This window comes from Notamacropus eugenii, chromosome 3 (genome assembly GCF_028372415.1).
Source record: "Notamacropus eugenii isolate mMacEug1 chromosome 3, mMacEug1.pri_v2, whole genome shotgun sequence".
In the NCBI taxonomy this organism is placed as follows: domain Eukaryota; kingdom Metazoa; phylum Chordata; class Mammalia; order Diprotodontia; family Macropodidae; genus Notamacropus; species Notamacropus eugenii.
In genome coordinates, this window is record NC_092874.1 from 303,939,727 (window position 1) to 303,960,457 (window position 20,731).

The 20,731-nt window shown below is 43.7% G+C and overlaps 1 protein-coding gene across 7 annotated transcripts in view; it reads right to left on the bottom strand.

Moving 5' to 3' along the window:
* PPP6R2 (protein phosphatase 6 regulatory subunit 2) overlaps positions 1–20,731 on the bottom strand; it is a 136,260-nt gene that overhangs the window by 55,668 nt on the left and 59,861 nt on the right. For 3 of the 7 annotated variants that reach the window (XM_072596443.1, XM_072596442.1, XM_072596448.1), the window contains 3 exons: positions 20,578–20,729; positions 9,200–9,445; positions 275–461 (listed from right to left, as the gene is read on the bottom strand). In XM_072596443.1, coding sequence (XP_072452544.1) covers positions 275–461; positions 9,200–9,426 — 414 coding nt within the window. In that variant the 5' untranslated portion in view covers positions 9,427–9,445; positions 20,578–20,729. The remainder of the gene's footprint in view (positions 1–274; positions 462–9,199; positions 9,446–20,577; positions 20,730–20,731) is intronic. The other 4 variants (XM_072596444.1, XM_072596447.1, XM_072596446.1 and 1 more) reach the window with 2 other exon arrangements.

Here is a 20,731-nt window from a genome sequence, read left to right on the forward strand (position 1 = left end):
AGGAGAGTTCCTTTCTCACGGCAAAATGTATATAAGCCAGAAGATTTCTGCACTGGGTAGCCAGAACATTTCTGGCTCCATAATGCATTATGTTACCGTTGTCTTTAATAGGGAATTGATTAATTAATTAAATCATAAAATGTATGCATTAGCCTGTTGCCTTTTCTTAATAAAGTTTTCAGGTCAACATAGGCAACTGCCAGCACCTTATTACTGAATAATAAACATTCACGCCAGCCAGAAGCAGACAGTGACCGCCAACGTACTGATTTACCTGTTCGGTTTTCCTTGCAATAAGATTTCCAATAGTCTTGCTGAAAAAGCTGGCCAGCAGAGGGTTGAGAGGTGGCTCATGGTCCAAGAAGTCATAAAGGATGTTCAGTAAGCTTTCATCTCCCCCCAGCTTATCATTGATCTGTGGTACATCAGAGGTCAGGAGTTCACAGGCTGTATTGGGGTATCTGAAAAGAAATAGCAAATGAAGGTGAGGTTACATTGTTTTTTAATTTACAGAGCTATTTCAATTAAGCCGATCCTTAGGAAGCCAATCAAGGTAAAAAAAACAATACCCTGAGGAAACCCAGACACTTTTCTTGTCTGGCCAGTGCAATCTTCCTCTTCAGGTGCCCCTCCACCAGGGATCCTCCTTCAGTATCCTTTCCCTATCGTTCAGTGCCATCCTCTCCCTCTTTTCTCTTGATTTCTCTCTACTCTTCTGGTCTCACCAGCCTCTCACTAGCTTGCCCACTCTCTCATTTTCCCTTCTACCAGTTGACTATTGTCCAAGGTGCCCACTCACTGTTCCATTCATTTTAGCTATTTATCTATTGATTTTCTATCTCAGAGGTTATGTCTTCTCCTTTCCTCTTGTTTCATGTTTCTGAATCATGTCATTCAACCTCTGCCAGATCTCTTGGGCCTGGTGCCTTCTCTCTGCCTGCCCATACAGCCCCAAGCTGGTCCGGTCTGAGTCCCTTCACCGGGACTACCGCAATGGCCTCCCAACCAGGTTATCTACAGTCTTCCCTTTCTAACCTACACCCCCTCGCCATTACAGTTTCAAACAGACATTATTCAATTATCTGACCATGTCACCTTCTCCGTGGGCTGCCTACTCCATTGAGGGTCCTACTGGGTATTTTCAGCCCTTCCCAGCATAGCTCCTGGCTACATCTGTGATCTTATTTCCCATTACTCTCTTTGCACTGAGACTAGCCTGAAAGCAGTGTCATGTCCATAACATTCAACCTCCCATTTCCCCAACTTTCCTACTTTACCCAAGTGATCCCCTATGTGTGGAATATTCTTTCTCCTCACCTATGTCTGGTAGAGCACCTAGCTCTCTTCGAAGCACAGCTCAGACCCCCCATCTACAAGAGGTCTTTCTAATCTCACCCCCTCCCAAGTCCCCATTTTTAAGGCTTGCTCTTTCGATCTTCAGATGACTTTGTATATAGTTATGTGGGTCCTCACCCCACCTCCCAGTAGAATATAAGGTCCCTAAGGGCAGGACCTATTCTTTCCTTTTTGGGAGGAGAGGGGTTATTCCCCATCATCTAACACCCTCTAAGTACCTAACAGAGTAGGTACTTAATGTATTTTTCAAACTGAATTAACTTTGTTTAAGAAAATACTGTCACATAAATGGTCAAAGGATATGAACAGGCAGTTTTCAGAGGAAGAAATTAAAGCTATCTATAGTCATATGAAAAAATGCTCTAAATCACTATGGATAAGAGAGATACAAATCAAAACAACTCTAAAGTTCCACACCTATCAGATTGGCTAACAAGACAAAACAGGAGGACGGTAAATGTTGGAGAAGATGTGGGAGAGTTGGAACACTAATTCATTGTTGGTGGAGCTGTGAGCTGATCCAACCATTTGGAGCAATTTGGAATTATGCCCAAAGGGCTACAAAAATGTGCATATCCTTAGACCCAGCAATATGGCTTCTAGGACTGTATCCCAAAGAGATCATAAAAATGGGAAAGGGTCCCACATGTACAAAAATATTTACAGCAGCTCTCTTTGTGGTGGCCAAAAACTGGAAATCAAGGGGATGCCCATCAACTGGGGAATGGCTGTTGTGGTATATGAATGTAATGGAATACTATTGTGCTATAAGAAATGATGAACAGGAAGACTTCAGAGAGGCCTGGAAAGACTTATATGAGCTGATGCTGAGTGAAAGAAGCAGAACCAGGAGAACTTTCTACAGGGAAACAACCATAGTGTGCAAGGAATTTTTCTGGTAGACTTAGCCCTTCACAGCAATGCAAAGACCTAAAAATTCCCAATGGACTCTTGAGGCAAAATGCCTTCCACATGCAGAGAAAGAACTATGGAATTTGGTCGCAGAACGAATTAGACCATTTTCTTTTGTATTATGTTTTGTTTTGTTTTGATTTCTCCCATTCATTTCAATTCTTCTATGCAACATGACTAAGGTAAAAATGTATTTAATAGGAATGTATGTGTAGAATGTATATAAAATTGTATGCCATCTAGGGAGGGAGGGGGGAGGGGGAGGAGGGGGGAGGGAAGGAAAAAAAATCTAAGATATATGGAATTGATTGTAGGACACTGAAAACAAATACAATAATTTAATAAAATAAAATAAAAAAAGAAATGATGAACAGGAAGACTTCAGAGAGGCCTGGGAAGACTTATAGAACACTGAAAACAAATAAAATAATTTTTAAAAACCCAATAAAATAATTACATTAAAAAAAAAGAAAATACTATCACAGTGCCAGCAAATATATCCATGCATCTCCTAAGGAGCCTTTAGGCCTGGGTTTGGACCACTGTGTTGGGGATGTCCATAATCTTCTTAAAGCACCCACTCCAGGGTTCCCACTCACTAGCCTCCCAACAGTAACAAACAAAAGCCCCTTGGTTGGTGGGCTTGGTATATCTTTGTGTGCACATCCCCTCCCTCCAAGCAAACTGTGAGCTCCAAACTTCAAAGTCTGAATGAAGTACCTCCCTGGTGGATGACTCTGTGTGAATGGGTGGGGAGAGTTTGCATTTGAGGAGACAGACAATGACCATCTGCCCCCAGCCCAGAACGAAGCTAGCATTCAGTGTGTGGGGCGGCTGCTGCAGCTGCTGCTGGAGGAGGCAGAATTTCTTATACACTGTTTTTTCTGGGTGTGTTTCAGTTTGTTCTTTGGTGTAAGGGGTTTTTTTGTTTGTTCTTAAAGCTCTGATTAGACTAAAGACTCTCAGAGCTGCAAAGGGCCTTGGGGAGAGGACATGAACCACACTGCCATCTACAGCATCTGGGCCCTGGCTCATGGCATCAGAGCCCACAAGGGAGGAGAAGCCTCCATGCTGCCAAGGCAGCTCATGCTGTTCCAATCAGGCCTCCATCCTCCTCTTGGCAACTTTGCCCATGAGTCCTCGATCTGCCTTTTGGCCCTCCCTCTTCCATGTGACTGCCCTTCAGAAACATGACAGGATGGCTATCATTTCCCTTCCTAAACTCTGTATCCCCAGTTCTCTAAGCCTGCATAAGGATCTTCTCAGTCTCCTCCTTGCCCTCCTCTGGAGGAACTCCAGCTTCTCAGAGTCATTATTAAAATATGATGTAGAGAAGTGAACATGAAACTTAGCCAGAGCAGGGCAAGGTAGAGCAGGGCAGGACCACACAGCCCTCACTCTGCACACTGGATGCTGCCCATGTCATTTGAGCAGAGCAGGGCAGGACCACCTCAGCCCTCACTGGGCACGGTGGGCCTTGAAGATGTCATTTGGGTAGAGCAGGGAAGAGCAGGGCAGAACCACCTAGCCCTCAATCTATACAATGGGCTCCATGCCACAGTGCTGACTCATCTAACATTTTCAGTCTGACAGAAGCCAAGCCTCTCTAATAGGATATACTGCACTAGGCCTCCCCCATCCTACATTTTGGGGGCTTCTTTGTTGGTTTTACTCTGGTTTTGATTTGCTTTAGCACCATTCTGCTAGGATATTAGTGGATGACAAAATCAGGATGAAAATGATTAGCTAGTCCTCCCAGCCATCCGTAATTCAGGAATTGGTTGATAAGCAAGCCATCTCCAACCATGGTCACAAGTTCCAAGACACTGGGGTAATGTACTCCAGTGACCTTCCTCCAGGCTGACATCTATCCCATTTAATTATCACTCTTCCACTTGGGTCTTCAACTAGCTCTGAATTCATTTAAGTCAAAGGTCCTTAACCTGGGGTTCACAAATCCCCTCTCCTCAGGGGTTCTGTGGGTAGATTTCTGGGACTCCATGAATTTGGATGAGAAAAATTATATTTTTATTTCAATATAACTGAGTTCCTTTGTGATTCAACATATTTTGTTTTTAAAAATACTTTTCTGAAAAGAGACCCATAGGTTTCAGCTGAATGTCAATGGAGTATATGACACAAAAAAAGTTAAGAATACCCAAGAGAGTCCGTAAGTCTCCACAAGAACCTCATGAGACACTAAAAAAGGCCTTGCAAAATCCAAGGAGGCTGGATCTGACCCTTTCACCTGATTCACTAGTTGAGTCACCCTATCAAACAAGCAATTTGGATTTGACTTTTTTTCCCAAAATTTGTTCTTGATTAATCTATGTTGACTCTTGATAATCTCTGCTTTCCTTTCTAAGTACTCACCCTTTTAACAGCATGTTCTAGAAACCTGTCAAAAAGGGAAACCAAGTCTCCTGGCCTTGTTTCCAGACTGCACATCTCACCATCCTTCCAGATCAGCACAGTCTTTGCCTATCCCACCTGGTAGCCTTTCTCCCATTCACCAGTATTGTGCAGAGTCAGCGGTCCAGTACTCAAGCCCATAGTCACACATTCTTTCAGTCCCACAGGACACACGGGCCTCTGGACAGAATAATCAGAAACCAACCACATCCAGAGGCTTTCTGCTTTCTGAGAGTGACAACAAGCTCAACCCAGCATGCCCAGGCAGTGGCCTGAGAGAATTTTACACCCAGGCAGTGACTAGAGAGGTGCCCAGCCTCAAAATGAAAGGTCACATTTGGACAGTGTGCTACAGATTGCAATGTTCCCTCAATGTGCGCTAAGCTTGATCTAGAGACCTGAAGATGGCTAGAATACCTTAGGTAGGACTACCTACACTGGAACTAAGTAGATTTATTGAATACTTACTTCTAATTACACTAGTCTATCATTTCTGAATTTGTAGCTTTCTTTTCTCTGTAAGTAAATGAGGTTAATGCATGCAAAAGTGCTTTGTAAACTTTAATATGCTATGTAAATGTTAAAGAATTAAAAACCCAAAAAAGCAGACACTTGCAGTTTGTAGTGCGTGGAGATGGGGCAGAAGGAAGTGAAGGCTAGGCATAGCACCAAGAGATAGTGGCAGAAGGAAGGGGCCTTGGAGACAATGAGCACGTCAGGCTCCTAGACCTAGGGAAGTCCGGACAAAGACCCCCAAACCTCATGCCAAAGGCCTCAAGCCCGTTCTGGGACAGACTCCTTATGTGGAAAATGAGGATAAAGTGATGGTGTCCACCGGGTGGCTGATGAGGCTGTGGTGAGAACTAAATGAGATGATGGTTCTGAGAGCTTCTGGCAAACAACCTGGCTTCGGATACAGCTGTGTGACAGCCATGGACCAGGGGTTGCTCTGTTACCTATTCCCATGCAGAGCGGCCAGAGCTCCCTCAAAGCTTCTTCGGCTGTGCATGTGGCTCTCTTCCAGCCATGGCTCACATTTCTGACTTGATTTCTGAATCAGTGCCCCTGGATGCATCACCAGGTGGTCAAGCTGGCAACAGACCCCTTCAGACTCGGCTCAGCTGGTTCTCAGACCCCAACAGAGACCCTCTCATCAGCTCCTAGAAAAAGTGTGCCAGCTTACTGTGCAATCTCTGAGCTAATAGGAGCACTAGGTTTTCTAGGTTTTCAAACATAAAGCCACCCCTTAGTTAATAGCAGTCAATAAAGGCCTTGTCCCCTCAGCGGACCTGCTCTCTCCTCTGATGGTGCCTCCCCTCCCTCCACCTTTCTGGATTTATCTTTCTGTCTTCTCTGGCAGGGCAAAAGCTGTCTCACGTCCAGCACCTAGCATAGTACCTAGAACACAGGAGGTACTCAATGCTCGTTGACTGGTTGCGAGTTGTTCCAGGTTGTGTGAGAAGTGGCCTGAATAAATTGTATCTGTCCTGGGGGAGCTCCCAATCATCCAAGGACACACACGATGACTTTCCAAAGGTCTTCAAAATCCCTCCATTGATGTCGCCCACACTCCTCCATCTCTCTATCCACATTGTCTCCTGCAGATTGATTTACTGATGCCTGGGGCCAGCCCAGGAGCAAGGTTGTGCTGCCCAGGCTGGTCTCTTCTTCAGCTCCTGGCACGCACCCCTGGCCATGCTGGGGTGCCAGGAGAAGCTTCAGCAAATGACAAGGGCCAGTTTTTACAACACTGCTCAATCTGAGAAAAACTTTTCTGGGTTCTCCCTCCCTGAGAGCAGCGACTCAAAACTAATCTCTCTCCTGATCCTACAATTATGCAAAGAGAAGGAATTATCAAAATAAGTGCAATACTTTAGCAAAGGCTTACCCTGAATATAAGCAAATAATATTGTTTCACCAATGAGCTGAAATTTTACCACCAACAAAGCTGGGTGAGCAAATACATTTTCATTAGCTAACATCTCAGAAGCCTTTAAATAATAAGTCTTGGCACTTACAGGCTAAGCAAATAAAAATTTATTTTCCACTTGTTCCTCCATCTCTACTGTTAGCTAAAGAAAGTGTGTGTGTGTATATGTGTGTGTGTGTATACACACATGCTTCCACTGATCACTGCTCCCATCACTAATACAGAGTACCATCTCTGTACCAACTTATCACCTAGGATTCTTATCTATTGTTTTCCCATAAGCCCTTCACACAGGACATATGGTATTTTTTTTTCTGTATATAATTTTTCTGTATATATACCTTAATAGAAGCTTCCTCTATGTGTGAATTTTCATGATGGTGATTTGAAAAGTTGTTTCTGGAAGACCTGACCCAAACAAAGAGGCAGTATTCCTGGGAATCCAGAAAAACACTGAAAAGTAATTTTCTCCTTTCCATAGAAATAAAAACTATCTTTAAAAATCACACAAAAGGTTCTAGTAAATTACATCTTAACAACACTACCTCTAACTTTGTCTCATATATTGGACCCTGGGCAGAGGAAAATTGCTTCCATTGTCCTTTCTGATAATTTAGGGGGACGGGTTTCAAAATACCTCTTGACAATCTTATTGTTTCTTTCAACTTCAAAACCATTTGGGGGCTTAGTTTTTCTCATGGAGTTCTTTGAGTTTTACACGGTGAATTTCTATCCACTGCTGATAGGATTCCTGACATTCCCCAGTTGTTGTTTTGTTGTGTTTGGTCAGACATGGACAAGCTCTGGTGAGGATGGCCCCTGAGGAGGAAGCCTTTCCCTCACTATGACCACGCCGATCCCAGGGATTCAATGTAACTGGCTCCTGTTTTAGTCTCTCCTGAGCTCCAGTCCAGCACCGCCAGCTGCCTACTGGGCATTTCCAACTCATTATGTCCAAACCCGAAGTCATTCTCTTTCCCTGTTGGTCCCTGATGCCCAGGATGCATTTCTGCTTGACACTGGCCCTTTAGAGCTCAGTTCGGGTGCCACCTACTGGAGAAATGCGATCACGATCCACCCAGTTTCCCTACTAGAAATTATTCTGAATGGATTTTCAAACTGGGTTGTGGTTAATTGTCTCCATACTGTTTGCCTCAAGTAAGAATGTAAACTCCATAAGAGCACAGATTGCTTTGTTTTGTCTGTCTCTCTTCAGTCTCTAGCACAGTGCTTGACAAAAGGGGGAAAAAATCCCTGCTCTCATGGCACTAATGGTCCACTCAGGGATACAAGACCCAAACAGAGCAGTGCACACATGACCAACAAAAGGGTGTGGAAGCAAGAACCACTAAGGGAGTCAGGAAAATCTCACACAGGAATGAAATGCAGATGGGAGGAGGGAAGGCATTCCAGGCACAGGGCCAGCTGGGGCTAAAGGCCCACTGGTGGAAGGGCCTGGCTTATGTGGGGATCAGCAAGTCCGCAGACCGGGAGAAAGGAGAAGGAGCAACACAACTGCAGCAGGAGGATGGGGCCCAAGTGTGGAAGTCACACCTACCATCAGGGCTCTCTGTCTCCTGACTAGCATGATCACTGATTCTCTTCCTGTACCTGTTCCCCAAGGCTTGGTCCTTGACCACCTGTTCTTCTCTCTGCACTCTCTCCCTTCAAGATGGCGCCCTGTCTTACAAGTGCAACAATCATCTCTCATCTGTAATCTCAAACTGCACACTAACTGGCAATTCCACATGGAGTCTTCTATCACTTCAAATTCAACCTGCTAAAAGCTGATGAGCTTTCCCCTACTTTTCCCAATTACATGCTCCCTCCCCTCAAGCCTTCTCTCCTTTTCTTCACATGAAGACTCAGTACTCCGAGCCCTTCCAGGAAGGTTGTTCATATGTGCTTGGATCTCTTTCCACGCAAACAACAACTATTTTTAAATTCCTCCATTTCCCCATGTCTCATCTTCACAACTAGGAAATGTCATTATTGGTTCATCTACGATGGAAGCATGACCATGCACGAGGTCACACATCTATGGAACAAGCTTTAATGCTGACTGCACACTTTCCAATTTTCTTCAACTATCATGTTTCTAAATGGAGCTATTAGCAGTCACCAGGGCCCTGACTACCATTGTGACTTTTTTATCTTCTAGAGATCTCCAAGTCTGTTTCAGCAGCCTTATTCTCAGGGCTTAGAACCTGGGCCTCAGCATTTCTAACTCTGGGGAAACTGAATGTTACTGTGGCCACAGTTGGTCATGGAATCAATATTTTTGTTTTGCCAAAAGATGTTCATTCATAAAGAAAACATGAACTTTCAGAAAACATCAAATGTAAACTCCCTAGAAATGTGAGCCAAAAAGCACACACATGGGATTTGAAGATTTTTTTTTTTAGCATTATAAGAAAGACACTCTAGGCAACAGTTCTGTTCGCTGGGTCTGAGGCTGTAGGAAAACAGACAAGGTCATCAGTGAAATGAGAATTCCCAAGGTGCCGGCTGCCCTCAGCTACAGATCCATCACCTTCCTGAGCCAGTGCCCAGTGACCGTGACCCCAGGGCCGCAGCAGGGGTACATACTTGAAGCGGACCTTCTCTTCCATGTCCAGGGGCGGGTCATGAGTGATGAGGCTCACCAGCTCCTCCATACACTGCTGTTTGCAGAGGAAGTCCACAAGCTTGCGGTTCTGTGCTTTGCACTCCTGGAGGATGTCATCTTCATCCATCAACTCGTGCAGAGTGACATCCTCCTTGTCCAGCAGTTTATCAACATGGGATGTTGTGTTCAAATCAAACTTCCAGAACATGGTGATAGGACTCACCAAGCTGCAAGGCAAGAGAAGAGGCGTCACTTCTCGTCACCTCCAAAACCAGTCCAGCCCTCACCTACTCCGTCCTTCTGGAGCCCAAGGAGAGCTGCTACCATTTCCTCTAAGGGAACACACTTCCATCACGTGTCCCCCAGTGTGGGAAGGACTATCCACAAGAACTGTCCTTGGCAACCTAAGCAGAGGTGGTGACTTGAGCAAAAACCCTACTCCATGCTGACCCCTGCAGCTGCCCCCTCGAACACCCCTATAAGAGACATCTCATGCTGTGGGGAATCACACAATTTTACTACTTTGGCCCATTTATGAGTAAGTTACAGTAGGGCTGGTGTATTTCTTTGCCTTTTGCAATTCCAAAATTCTATGAATAACTAGCAAAAAGCTAATAAGAATAAGAATAGTTGCTTATAATTCTTCAGTACTCTGAGGTTTACAAATCAGTTTCCTCACAACAACCCTGTGAGGTATGTAGTCTAAGTATTTATTGTTAGCCCATTTTACAGATGTCATCATGACGTTGAGGCTTAGGCAAGTGAGGTAAGTCACTTCTCAAAGTCCCACAGCTAGTGAGTGTCTAGCCAGTACTCAAAGTTCCAAATCTGGTATTCCTTCTACTGCACCTATATAAACTATAAATAAGTGATAACTGTGGTTTACATGGACATCACTTCAAGGTTTACAATGTATAGGAAATCTCTATCTTATGTCAGACTTACAACAATGTTGTGACATGGACCAGTCAAGTATGATTATCTCTTTTTACGGATGAGGAGACTGAGGTTCACAGAAGTGACATGACTTTCCAAGATCATATAATTAGTAAGTGGAAAAGCAGAGACTCACATCCAAGTATTCTGATTTCAAGTTCATGTTCTTTCATCTTCTGAGTTCAGAACTTGCTTTACTTCAGAGGAAGTCACACTAGGAGAGGTAGGGGCAAACCCCAGAGGCAGGTTTGAAACCCCACTCAGGATCCTAAGATCCATTCCTTTTTATTACTTGAGAAAGTGTCCACAGGTATAAGCAGTTGGGATGATGGCTCTGGACCTGCCCTGCTACAAGAACCAGGAAACCAGGACTTCCCAGGAAGTATTCAGAGGAGCAGCAGTGGGAAGGAAAAGAAAGTACTACTTAGACTGGCTCACTCCAAGACAAAAGGCCTGCTGTGCCTATACACAATTAGCACCCAAAGCAATCCTACCCTCTCAAACCCCCTTCCACTATCCTCAAGGCAAGAAGGTTGGATGCCCACTAGGCCCTCTACCCTATCTGAGGTTGCTGGAAGCCTTTTGGGGACAGCTCTTTCCCCCTTCTAACCTTCTGTCAACTGACTGCTGCTCCTAATAAGTCGATGAAAGCCCCTGAACCACCTGCTATGTGTGAGGACTTTACTGATACAAGCTATCCTCTCTGATCCTTTCCACATACAGAAAAGGCCAAGGGGAAGAGGAAAGACCCAGATGGGGTGATTTGGTTTGGGCTCTCCAGTAAGAAGGCCCTCAGAGTTGGTGCCAAGGGCTACTTAAAGAAATGGGAAGAGAAAAGAATAAGGGATATCTGATGATCACTCACTTCACATATGTTTAGAATTTTTGTCATTATCAAAGTATTTTCAAATACATACTCTCATTTGATCTGACCTTCAGAAACAACCTAATTAAACCTCTCCATTTTTGGAAGTATAAAAAGGAGAAGCAACTTCCCCCAACCAAACAGTATGAGGACAGAGCCAAGACCAGAAGACAGGTTTCCTCATCTGAGCTCCCTGCCCTTTTCACACCACCACAGCCTCTGTCACCAAAGGCAGCATCTGGGAGTCTAAGGATCTACAAGTTTACTGTAAAATGCAGGAAATTGACCAGAGTCTCCAACTCGTGGAATGCAAAGGATAAAGGTTAGAAAACAAAGGAATCAATTAGCCAGAGCCCCGCTAAATCTCACTATTACATAGAAAATGCTGTTTGATTCCAATGGTACCACTCAGGAAGCCTCATCAGAACTGGTTAGAAAGTGCTCGTGTTCAAGAAAGGAAAGGAGATGACAAATCAGAGAAGGAAAGAAAGAATACTTTAAGGAACTTGACTTGAGTGAGTTTAAGGAATTAATTCCACTTCAAAAATTCAACAATGTACTTATGCTCCAACTTTGGGAGTCTTTTTCTATAGAAAATACAAAGTTTGGACAAGACAAGTATTTCATAACTGAATGCAGAGACAAAACCCAGGCTTCCCTAGATAACTATACTACATCACACTCCACAAGACATACAAACATGTGCCACATGAGTTCTGGGGGGAAAGCTTTTCACTGGAGAAGGTCTTGTGGAGGCACATGAACAAACTATGAGGGGGAGAGATTTAACAGAAGAACAAGGAAAGAAAGGGCCCACATGAACGCTGTGGGCAAAAGCACAGAGGTGGCATGTACCAGGCATGTTTCAGAGACATCATCCTCTTGTTTGATGGGAGTAGAGAGTAAAGTCCAGAGATGAGATAAGTCTGAAGAGCAGAAAGTCAGACCATGCCAGATTATGCCAAGTCACTCCAAATCACATCAGAGGGAAGACCTACAGTCGACCAGCAAAAGGGGTCAGCAGAGATTTTATCAGCAGAGAAACAACCCAACCAATTTGGGGGATAAGGAAGATTCATTTGGCAGCAGTTCAAAGGAAGGATCGAAAGGGGGCCAGACCAGTTAGGAAGTTCCTGGAGAAGTCAAGTTGGGGTTAATGAAGCCTTGAAGTAGGAGAGGGAACACATGTCTAGAGAAGAGATTATGAATAGGAAGGCAGTGTTAAGGGCTACAAATGAGTGGTGAAGGAAAAAGAAAGAATCACAGAGAACCTCCAGATTTCCAAACTGGAGAACAGACCCAGGTTGGGATCGTAGACAGAAAGATTGGACTTAAGAGAAGGAACAAGTCTTGCACAAATATAATGGGCTAACCTCCATTTTTGGACAATTTGAGGCACCAATGGGATCTCCAGAGGACATGCAGGTCTAGAATTCAGAACAGAGGTTAAGCTGAATAGAGATGGGGGAGTCTCCGGAATGCAGAGGATGCTTGAATCTTTAAGAGTGAAATGAGACAAAACAATTTACTATACAGCAGCCCTGGTTAGAAGAGCAAAGAGATGGAGACAAGGGTGATGCCCATTCACGGGGGGCACATGAATGTCATGAAAGATTACAGACTGGGACCCATCAGGACACCTGTGCATGCTTCACAACTATCACTTGAGGGGGGATATCAAGCAGAACCTTGTCTTCCTCATCACTTCCACCACCAAATGCCACCATCAGGCAAATAGGCACAGGAACCCCCAGACCACCTGCCCTGCCCAGCCCTCACAGTTATCATCCAGGGAAACATCTCCTGTAGAGAAAGGATAAGCCAACCAACTACCATATAAAAGGCTGGCAAGCCAGCCTAGTTGAAACAACAAGGCACCCTGGAATAGACGGGAGGTGGCAAGAATTAGGCAAGTCGAATTACCACCTCCACCAACTTGACCACCATTTATCTCTCCTCAGACCCTGATGGACATAGCCCAGGACCCCCATCCCAAGAGCCTTGGGAACAGCCATGCTACCCACTCCATGCTCTCTGCCCACATCCTGGGGAAATGCAGTGCTGGGCCTGCTCCTGCAGGGGCTGCAGTCACAGGGAGTGAAGACCCAGACAAGAGTGTTCTGCTGCCAGAGTCCTTGGCCCCATATGGTGGTTCAGCATCAAAAGCGGATCGGATTTTATCAGTGGAAATGGCATGAAAGATGAGGTCAGACCATCGGATTTGCTGCTGCCTCCAAAGGATTGTAGGATATTTCCATCTGACTTGTAGCTAACCCTTTCCTGTTATCATCCTGTTAGAGTGGGAGTTCCTGGAGAGCAGGGATCATTTGACTTTTCTATTGGTATACTCCAGCACTTAGCACATATTTTCTTTTGCAAAGACTAAGTGCTTAATCAATATTTCATTCATTCATTCATTCACTCTTTCATTTACTCTGTGCCAGACAGTGTGCTAAGTGCTGAAGATACAAAAAGAAAAGCATAGGATCTGCCCTTGTCATCTTCATATTCTGGTGGGGAGAAAACATGCAAACAACTACGTACACACATACACACATACATACATACATACACACACACACAATGTAAAGTATAAGGTCATCTCAGAGGGCAGACACTAAGTGCGAGTTTGGGGGGAACTGAGAAAGCCCTCTTGAAGAAGGGAGGACTCCTCATCTAACTTGAAGCCTTCCAAAGGAACAAGGATGCAAAAGTGAGGAAGGACGGGAGATCCAGCCAGTGAAAGGGCATGGGGTGGTATGTGAGAGGAACAGCAGAGAGGCCAGTGTCACTACATCACTACATCTTCACAGTTTGGGAGAAAGGTTCCACGTGAGGATTGGCTTTGAAGGCTCAACAGAGGATTTTCTATTTGATCCTGGAGGTAACAAGGTGCCACCAGAGTTGACTGAATGGGGGGAATGACACAGAAAACTGTGCTTTAGGAAGATTCCTCGGACAGCTGGGCAGAGACTTGGGATACAGAGGCCTATTAGAAGGCCATGCAACAGTCCAGATGTGAGGACATGAGAGTCTGCTCCAAGGCGGTAGCTTTATGAGTGGAGAGAAGGAAACATCTGAGAGAAATGCTGCGAAGGCGTAAAATGACACTGTACCTGAGGAACAGGACATGATATGCAGGTGTAAGCCTGGATGACCGGGACAATGGTAGTGCCACTGACAGTAACACACCAGTTAGAAGGAGGCTGGAGGTTGGGAGGGAAAGACAGGGACTTTTGTTTTGGACTACTGAGTTAAGATAACTATGGGACATCCAGTTCAAGAAGTCCAAAAGGTAGCTGGATGGGGATGAGTGATCAGAATGCATGAGAGAAGCTAAAGCTGGATAAACAGATCTGCCGAGAAATGATGATTGAACCCAGGGAAACTGATGAGATCATGGGAGAAAGTCAAAAGAGGAGCCTGGGAGAAACCTATGGACCTTTACCTCATTAGGCAACTGATTCCTTATCAAAACTTCATTCTCTCTCATCACTTTTTAGCTCCCTCTGAGCAGTGTCTCCTGAATCATGAAAGCCTGACCTCCTAGAGAAGCCTCAGAATTCTCCAAATCTGCTCCTTGTGTTGACGGGAAGCCTGTAGGAAGCCCTCCTTTCCCTCCGGCCCATTAACAACCCTGACTGCCTAGGACCTCGGAAGTCTCCCTGTGTTCTTAAGTCACTGAATCATGACCTAATTGGGTCTTCTCAAGTACAAGGTGATTGGCCTTTTGATCTTTCTGTCAAACAAACCTGTCAGTTCTCCCTCAAGCCAAAGGACCCTTCCTGCTGCTGGCCCTTGCTGTTTCTTCAGAGCTGGCCCAAGAATGTTACAAAGCTCCAAATCTTCTTAACTTGATAGGATTACTGAATCTAGTCTAATCTGGTTCCTTTGACCCACAAAGAACAAAAGTTCAGTTTCATCTACAACACTAGACATTGACAAATTAACTCTTGTGAGTCAAGTGTCAGTTGTATAATTTCTGAAGCTGGGCTCTCCTTCCCAGAAGGGTTTTCTAAGCTTAGGAAAACTTAGCTTAATGTTGTATCCCTTGAGTCCAAGAGTCCAGTAGATGCTACAGCAAACCCAGGCCAAAGAAAGATAAACAAGAAAAACTCCAGTACTGCCCTCAGTACTAGTAATTAGTATTTTAAAAAATGTTTTACTTAAAAACTTTAAAAATACATTTTATTTCTCTTTTCCATTTTTATCTTTACAACACAGACATCTCAATGTCCATCCAATGATCCCTTGTGATGAGACAACACAGTCCATCCAGAACAAGCTTACCTGGTGACCGAGCTGAGAACAGAGATGATCTATTCTGTCCTAGTTGTTTCCAGCCCGTGGCCCCCTCTTCTCTCTGCGAAGAGGAAGGTTCATTCTGGAACCTTGATTGGTTTCTCAGCTTCTCAAAGAATGACTTCTTATTTATTGTACATTTGAAATGTACATTGTTGCCCTTGTTTAGACTGGTCTCTTGGTTCTGCTCACTCTGCTCAGCATCATCTACAAATCCTACCACTTTTTCCCATTCATATTTATTATTTCCCAATGTACAACAACACTCCATCCATTTATATGTTGCAGTTGATTTTTCAGTCATTCCCCTAAATAATAGACCCTGATGCCCTGTCTAGACAAAGCACACTGCCCCAAAGACTTTAGCACATTCCTTGGGACTGTCCCCAGTCACTGCACAGAGCACTTTCATCACTTTTCCTACCTAATTCCAAATTAATCCCCAGAAAAGTTGGGCCCCTTCCCAGCTCCATCAAGAGGGTTTAAGTGTGCCTGACTTCACCCCACCCTTAAAACAAAGACCATCCCAAACTTTGATCATTTTCCCCCAGTTTTCAGTAATAAAAATTAGAAAGATCAATTTAGGGGTCACAGATGTATAGGGACAAAAACTCTTTTACAACCAAAAGAGGGTTGATGCTCAGGTGAGTAGGTTTCTTAAAGCATGGCGGTGGATCACCCCCACCAACTGCTTTCTGTACTTCTACTCAAAGAAATGAAAATGAAACTACTTGCACTGAGTTGGATGGAACATAAATGATCAAAGTTCAACTCAATACTCGTTGCACCCAGCTTCTGGGATAAGAACTCACCGTTTGACAAAAGCTGCTGGGAAAACTGGATAACAGTGTGGCAGAAACTAGGCATAGACCAATGCCTGACACCGTACACAAGAATAAAGTCCAAATGGGTACACAATCTAGGTATAAAGATCAATACTATGGACAAATTGGTGAACCTAGGAATAGTGCATTTATCAGATTTATGGAGAAGGGAAGACTTTTTGTCTAAAGAAGAGATAGAGAGCATTATGAAGTGCAAGATGGATAAATTTGATTAATTAAACTGAAAAGTTTTTGCACAACCAAACCCAGTGCAACCAAGATTTGTAGGGATACAGAAAACTGGGAAAGAATTTTTGCAGCTAATGTCTGTGATAAAGGCCCCATTTCTAGAATATATAGAGAACTGAGTCAAATGTACAAAAATACAAGTCATTCCCCAACTGATAAATGGTCAAAGGATATGAACAGGCAGTTTTCAGAGGAAGAAATTAAAGCTATCTATAGTCATATGAAAAAATGCCCTAAATCACTACTGATTAGAGAGATGCAAATCAAAACAACTCTGAGGTACCACGTCACAACTATCAGATTGGCAAACATGACAGAACAGGAAGATGATAAATGTTGGAGAGGATGGGGGAGAGTTGGAACACTAATACATTGTTGGTGGATCTGTGAGCTGATCTAACCATTCTGGAGAGCAATTTGGAACTATGCCCAAAGGGCATACAATCTCCCCAAGAGATTGTAAAAATGGGAAAGGATCCCACATGTACAAAAATATTTCTAGCAGCCCTCTTTGCAGTGGCCAAAAACTGGAAATCAAGGGGATGCCCATCAATTGGGGAATGGCTGAATAAATTATGGTATATGAATGTAATGGAATACTATTGTGTTATAAGAAATGATGAACAGGAAGACTTCAGAGAGGCCTGGAAAGACTTATATAATCTGATGCTGAGTTAAAGGAGCAGAACGAGGAGAACTTTGTGCACAGCAATGACCACAGTGTGTGAGAGTTTTTTTCTGGTAGACTTGGAACTTCAGTGCAATGCAAGGACTTTAAAAAATTCCCAATAGTCTTTTAAGGCAAAATGCCTTCCACATCCAGAGAAAGAACTATGGAATTCAATAAATAGCAGAATGTAGTAGATCATTTTTTTGTGTGTATTACGTTTTGGTTTGTTATATGATTTCTCCCATTTTAATTCTTCTATACAGCATGACTATAGTGAAAAATGTATTTAATAGGAATGTATGTGTAGAACCTATATAAAATTGTATGCCGTCTCAGGGAGGGAGGAGGGAGGCAGGGAGGAGGAGGGGAAAAAAATCTAAGTTATATAGTAGTGATTGTAGAACACTGAAAATAAATAAAATTAATTTTAAAAAATACTCATTACACATGGCATCGTAGTCCTTTTGTTCATCTTTGAATAACTCCCCACTCACATGTCCCCAATTTTCAGTCAATGACCTCACACCTTCTGCTTTATAGAAATTAAAACTGTTCATTACAAACTTCTGCATTTCCCTTCTTCCCAACTTAAAACCTCTCATCTCTTTACCAAACCTCTCTTCCCTAGCTCCAGGCTCATCCAATACTGACCTCTCCCCTTTTGCTCTTAGATCCCATCCCCTCCTATCTCCTTCAAGAGCTTATAATTACCCCAATGACAATTACCTGGTGCCACTGCCCTCCCCTCAACATCTCCACTCTCTTATCACCTACTCGTGCCTTTCCAATCTCCTACAAACATCCTCATGTTACCATGTTGGGGTTTTGTAACTATTAAAAGCCTTCCCTCTTAGGAAAACAAAACAAAACAAAACTGGACTTATGCTCTTTCTGCCCCAAATTGTTCATACTGTTTGATCCAGGGATCTCAATATCAAGATTATACCCTAAAGAATATACTGACAGCAAATGCACAAAAATTTTCACAGTAATACTGTGGTGACAAAAACCTTGTGCTCAACACTGGGGAATGACTGACAAGGTTATGGTCTATAAAGAGATAAAGGAAAATTATTGTATCATAAGAGAGGACAATAAATAGGAAGAAATCAGAGCCTTGGGAAAGGCAGAGTGACTGACATAATGGAAAGAGAGGATGTGGCCTTAGAAGGGCAAAGTTAGGAGCAAGCTCTGGTAAGTTCCTTCACCAAAGCTTCCTCATCTCTCAGATGAGACAATTAAACTAAAGGATCCCTAAGGTGACTTCCAACTCTAAATCGGTGATGCATAGTGATGAAGAAGGAAGAAAGTAGTGCCAAAAGAAAATCTACCCACTAATTACAATATGAGAAAATCAGCATGGACAGGCAACTGCACTGATCGAGCAGAGTGCTCAAGAGTGCCCTACAACTAGAGTTAAAGGACAGATCCCTACTTTCTGTTAATAATCCACAAGGTAACTATTTTGGAGAGAAATAATTTTCTTTTAAAAAATGTATTTTATTTCATTATAATATTTCTCAATTAAAAGAAACATAATTTTTAAAAAGATTTGTCTTAGGTGTTTGTTGGGAAGTATGGGGGGCAGGTAGTTGGCTCAGTGGATAGAGCACTGAGCCTAGAGTCAGGAAGACCTGAGTTCAAATCTAGCCACAAACACTGATTAGCTGTGAGACTCTGGGCAACTCATGTCACCCAGTTTGCCTCAGTTTCCTCATCTGTAAAATGAACTGGAGAAGAAAAGGGCAAACCACTCCAGAATCTTTGCTAAGAAAATCCCACATGAGGTCACAGTATCAGACATGATTGAACAACAAATATCTGTTTTGTCAAAATACAATGTGGAATAACAAATTTCTTTTTAAAGTTTTCATTGTCCCTACTACCAGCCACTCCATTAAGCTATTCCTAGAGCTCTACTCCCTTTTCACATCCAGCTACACAGAAAGAGGCTTGCTGCCTCTGCTTCCTCAAGTCCTTGTAATCTAGCTTCCATCCCACCTCTCCATCTACTGATACTCTTCAGCCAAAGGTTATCAATGATCTCTAGCTCGCTCTTCTTCAGTCCCCCACCTCCCTGACCTTCCTCCACCAGGGGATGCTGCTGACTGTGTCTTCACCTGGATTGTCTCCCCTGATGAGGCTGCAGGGACACAATTCTCTCCCGAGCCTCCTCTCCTCTCAGCAGTCTGCCAGCTAGTCCTCACTGTCTTTCACTGGCTCTTTGTTCTTTAAGGTCCTATCTTGGGTTGTCTTCTTTCTGGGTAATCTCATCTAAGTTCAATGCTCAACTTTCAAATCAAGGTATCCAGTCCTGATCTCTCCCCCAAATCTACCTACACACCCCACCTCCTTCTGTCTACCAGACACAACTCCACTGAGACATCTTACCAACCACTCATACTCACCACTGCCAAAGCTATGGACACTTTCTTCTCTCCAAACCGCGCCTCCTCAAACTCTCCTACTGCTATGGATAAACCCACCATCTTCCCAGTTGCTGCAACTTGAAAACTAAGCAAAATCTTAGACTCTCTTCACCTCCCACGTGCAGCTCTCTTTCATATCTGACACCTCACCTCTCTTTCCTCTCCATCGACAGCCCCATATTAGGCCTTCATCATTTGTTCCCTAGTCAATGCTTCTTAAACTATGGGTCGAGAGCAGAAAAAGTTTAAGAGCCCTGACCTAGATTACTGATCCAGGTGGTGACTTGTGTCTCCAAACCATCCTTCACACAACCACCAAAATAATCTTCCCAAAACACAGGACTGAATGTCACTTCTGCCTTCTCCATGAACCCTCCCAAAGCGGATGGTTCACACTAACTGTAATGACTGGGATCCTCCCCCAGGTCATGTTTTGGCCACCCTCCTGCTCTGGGGTCCAGTTGCCTTAACCAGTGACTGAACTCAGACACACACAGCCTACTACATCCAGTCGTGTGCTGATGAATGGACTGAGTTTCACATCCCAGTGATCTCTTCACCCTAGACAGCTTGGCATATACTCTATTGTCATCTATGTATCTCTCCCTCCCCCCAGCCCCAAGTTACCTCTTACTCAGAGGGCTCTTATTTAGTTGGACCATATAGCTCAGGGAGGGGAGTAATATGTAAAAAGACTAGAAAGACAGGAAGGAGCCAAGTTGTGCAGAACTCTAAATACCAGAAGAGTTTACACGTGGTCCTTCCTAAAGATTACAGGGAGCCAATGGAATTGAATCACATCAAAGTCACCACTGATTTTGGAAAGGGAAGGTTAGGGGACCCACCATTGCTATGATTTCCCAAAGCAAACCTCTATCCCATGACAACTATTCTCCCATATGTGGTCTTTCTGTTAAAACCTAAATTCCTTGACAGCAGGGCTATCTTGCTTCTGAATTTATATCCCCCAAATTTAACACAGCTTGACAAACAGTAGGAGCTTAATCAATGTTATTCATTCATTCATTCATTCATCCATTCATTCATTCATTCATTCATTCATTCATTCATTCCCTTCTCTGACCTTTCATAGAATCCCAGAGTGTGAAAGGTAGAAGAGAACCTCTAGGTCAAGTCTATCTGAATCATGAATCACAGCTTGCGTATATCTCTAAGAGGTCATCCATTTCTCCAAACCCTTCGTCACAGTGTCATGACCTTGGAACACAGGCATGCCT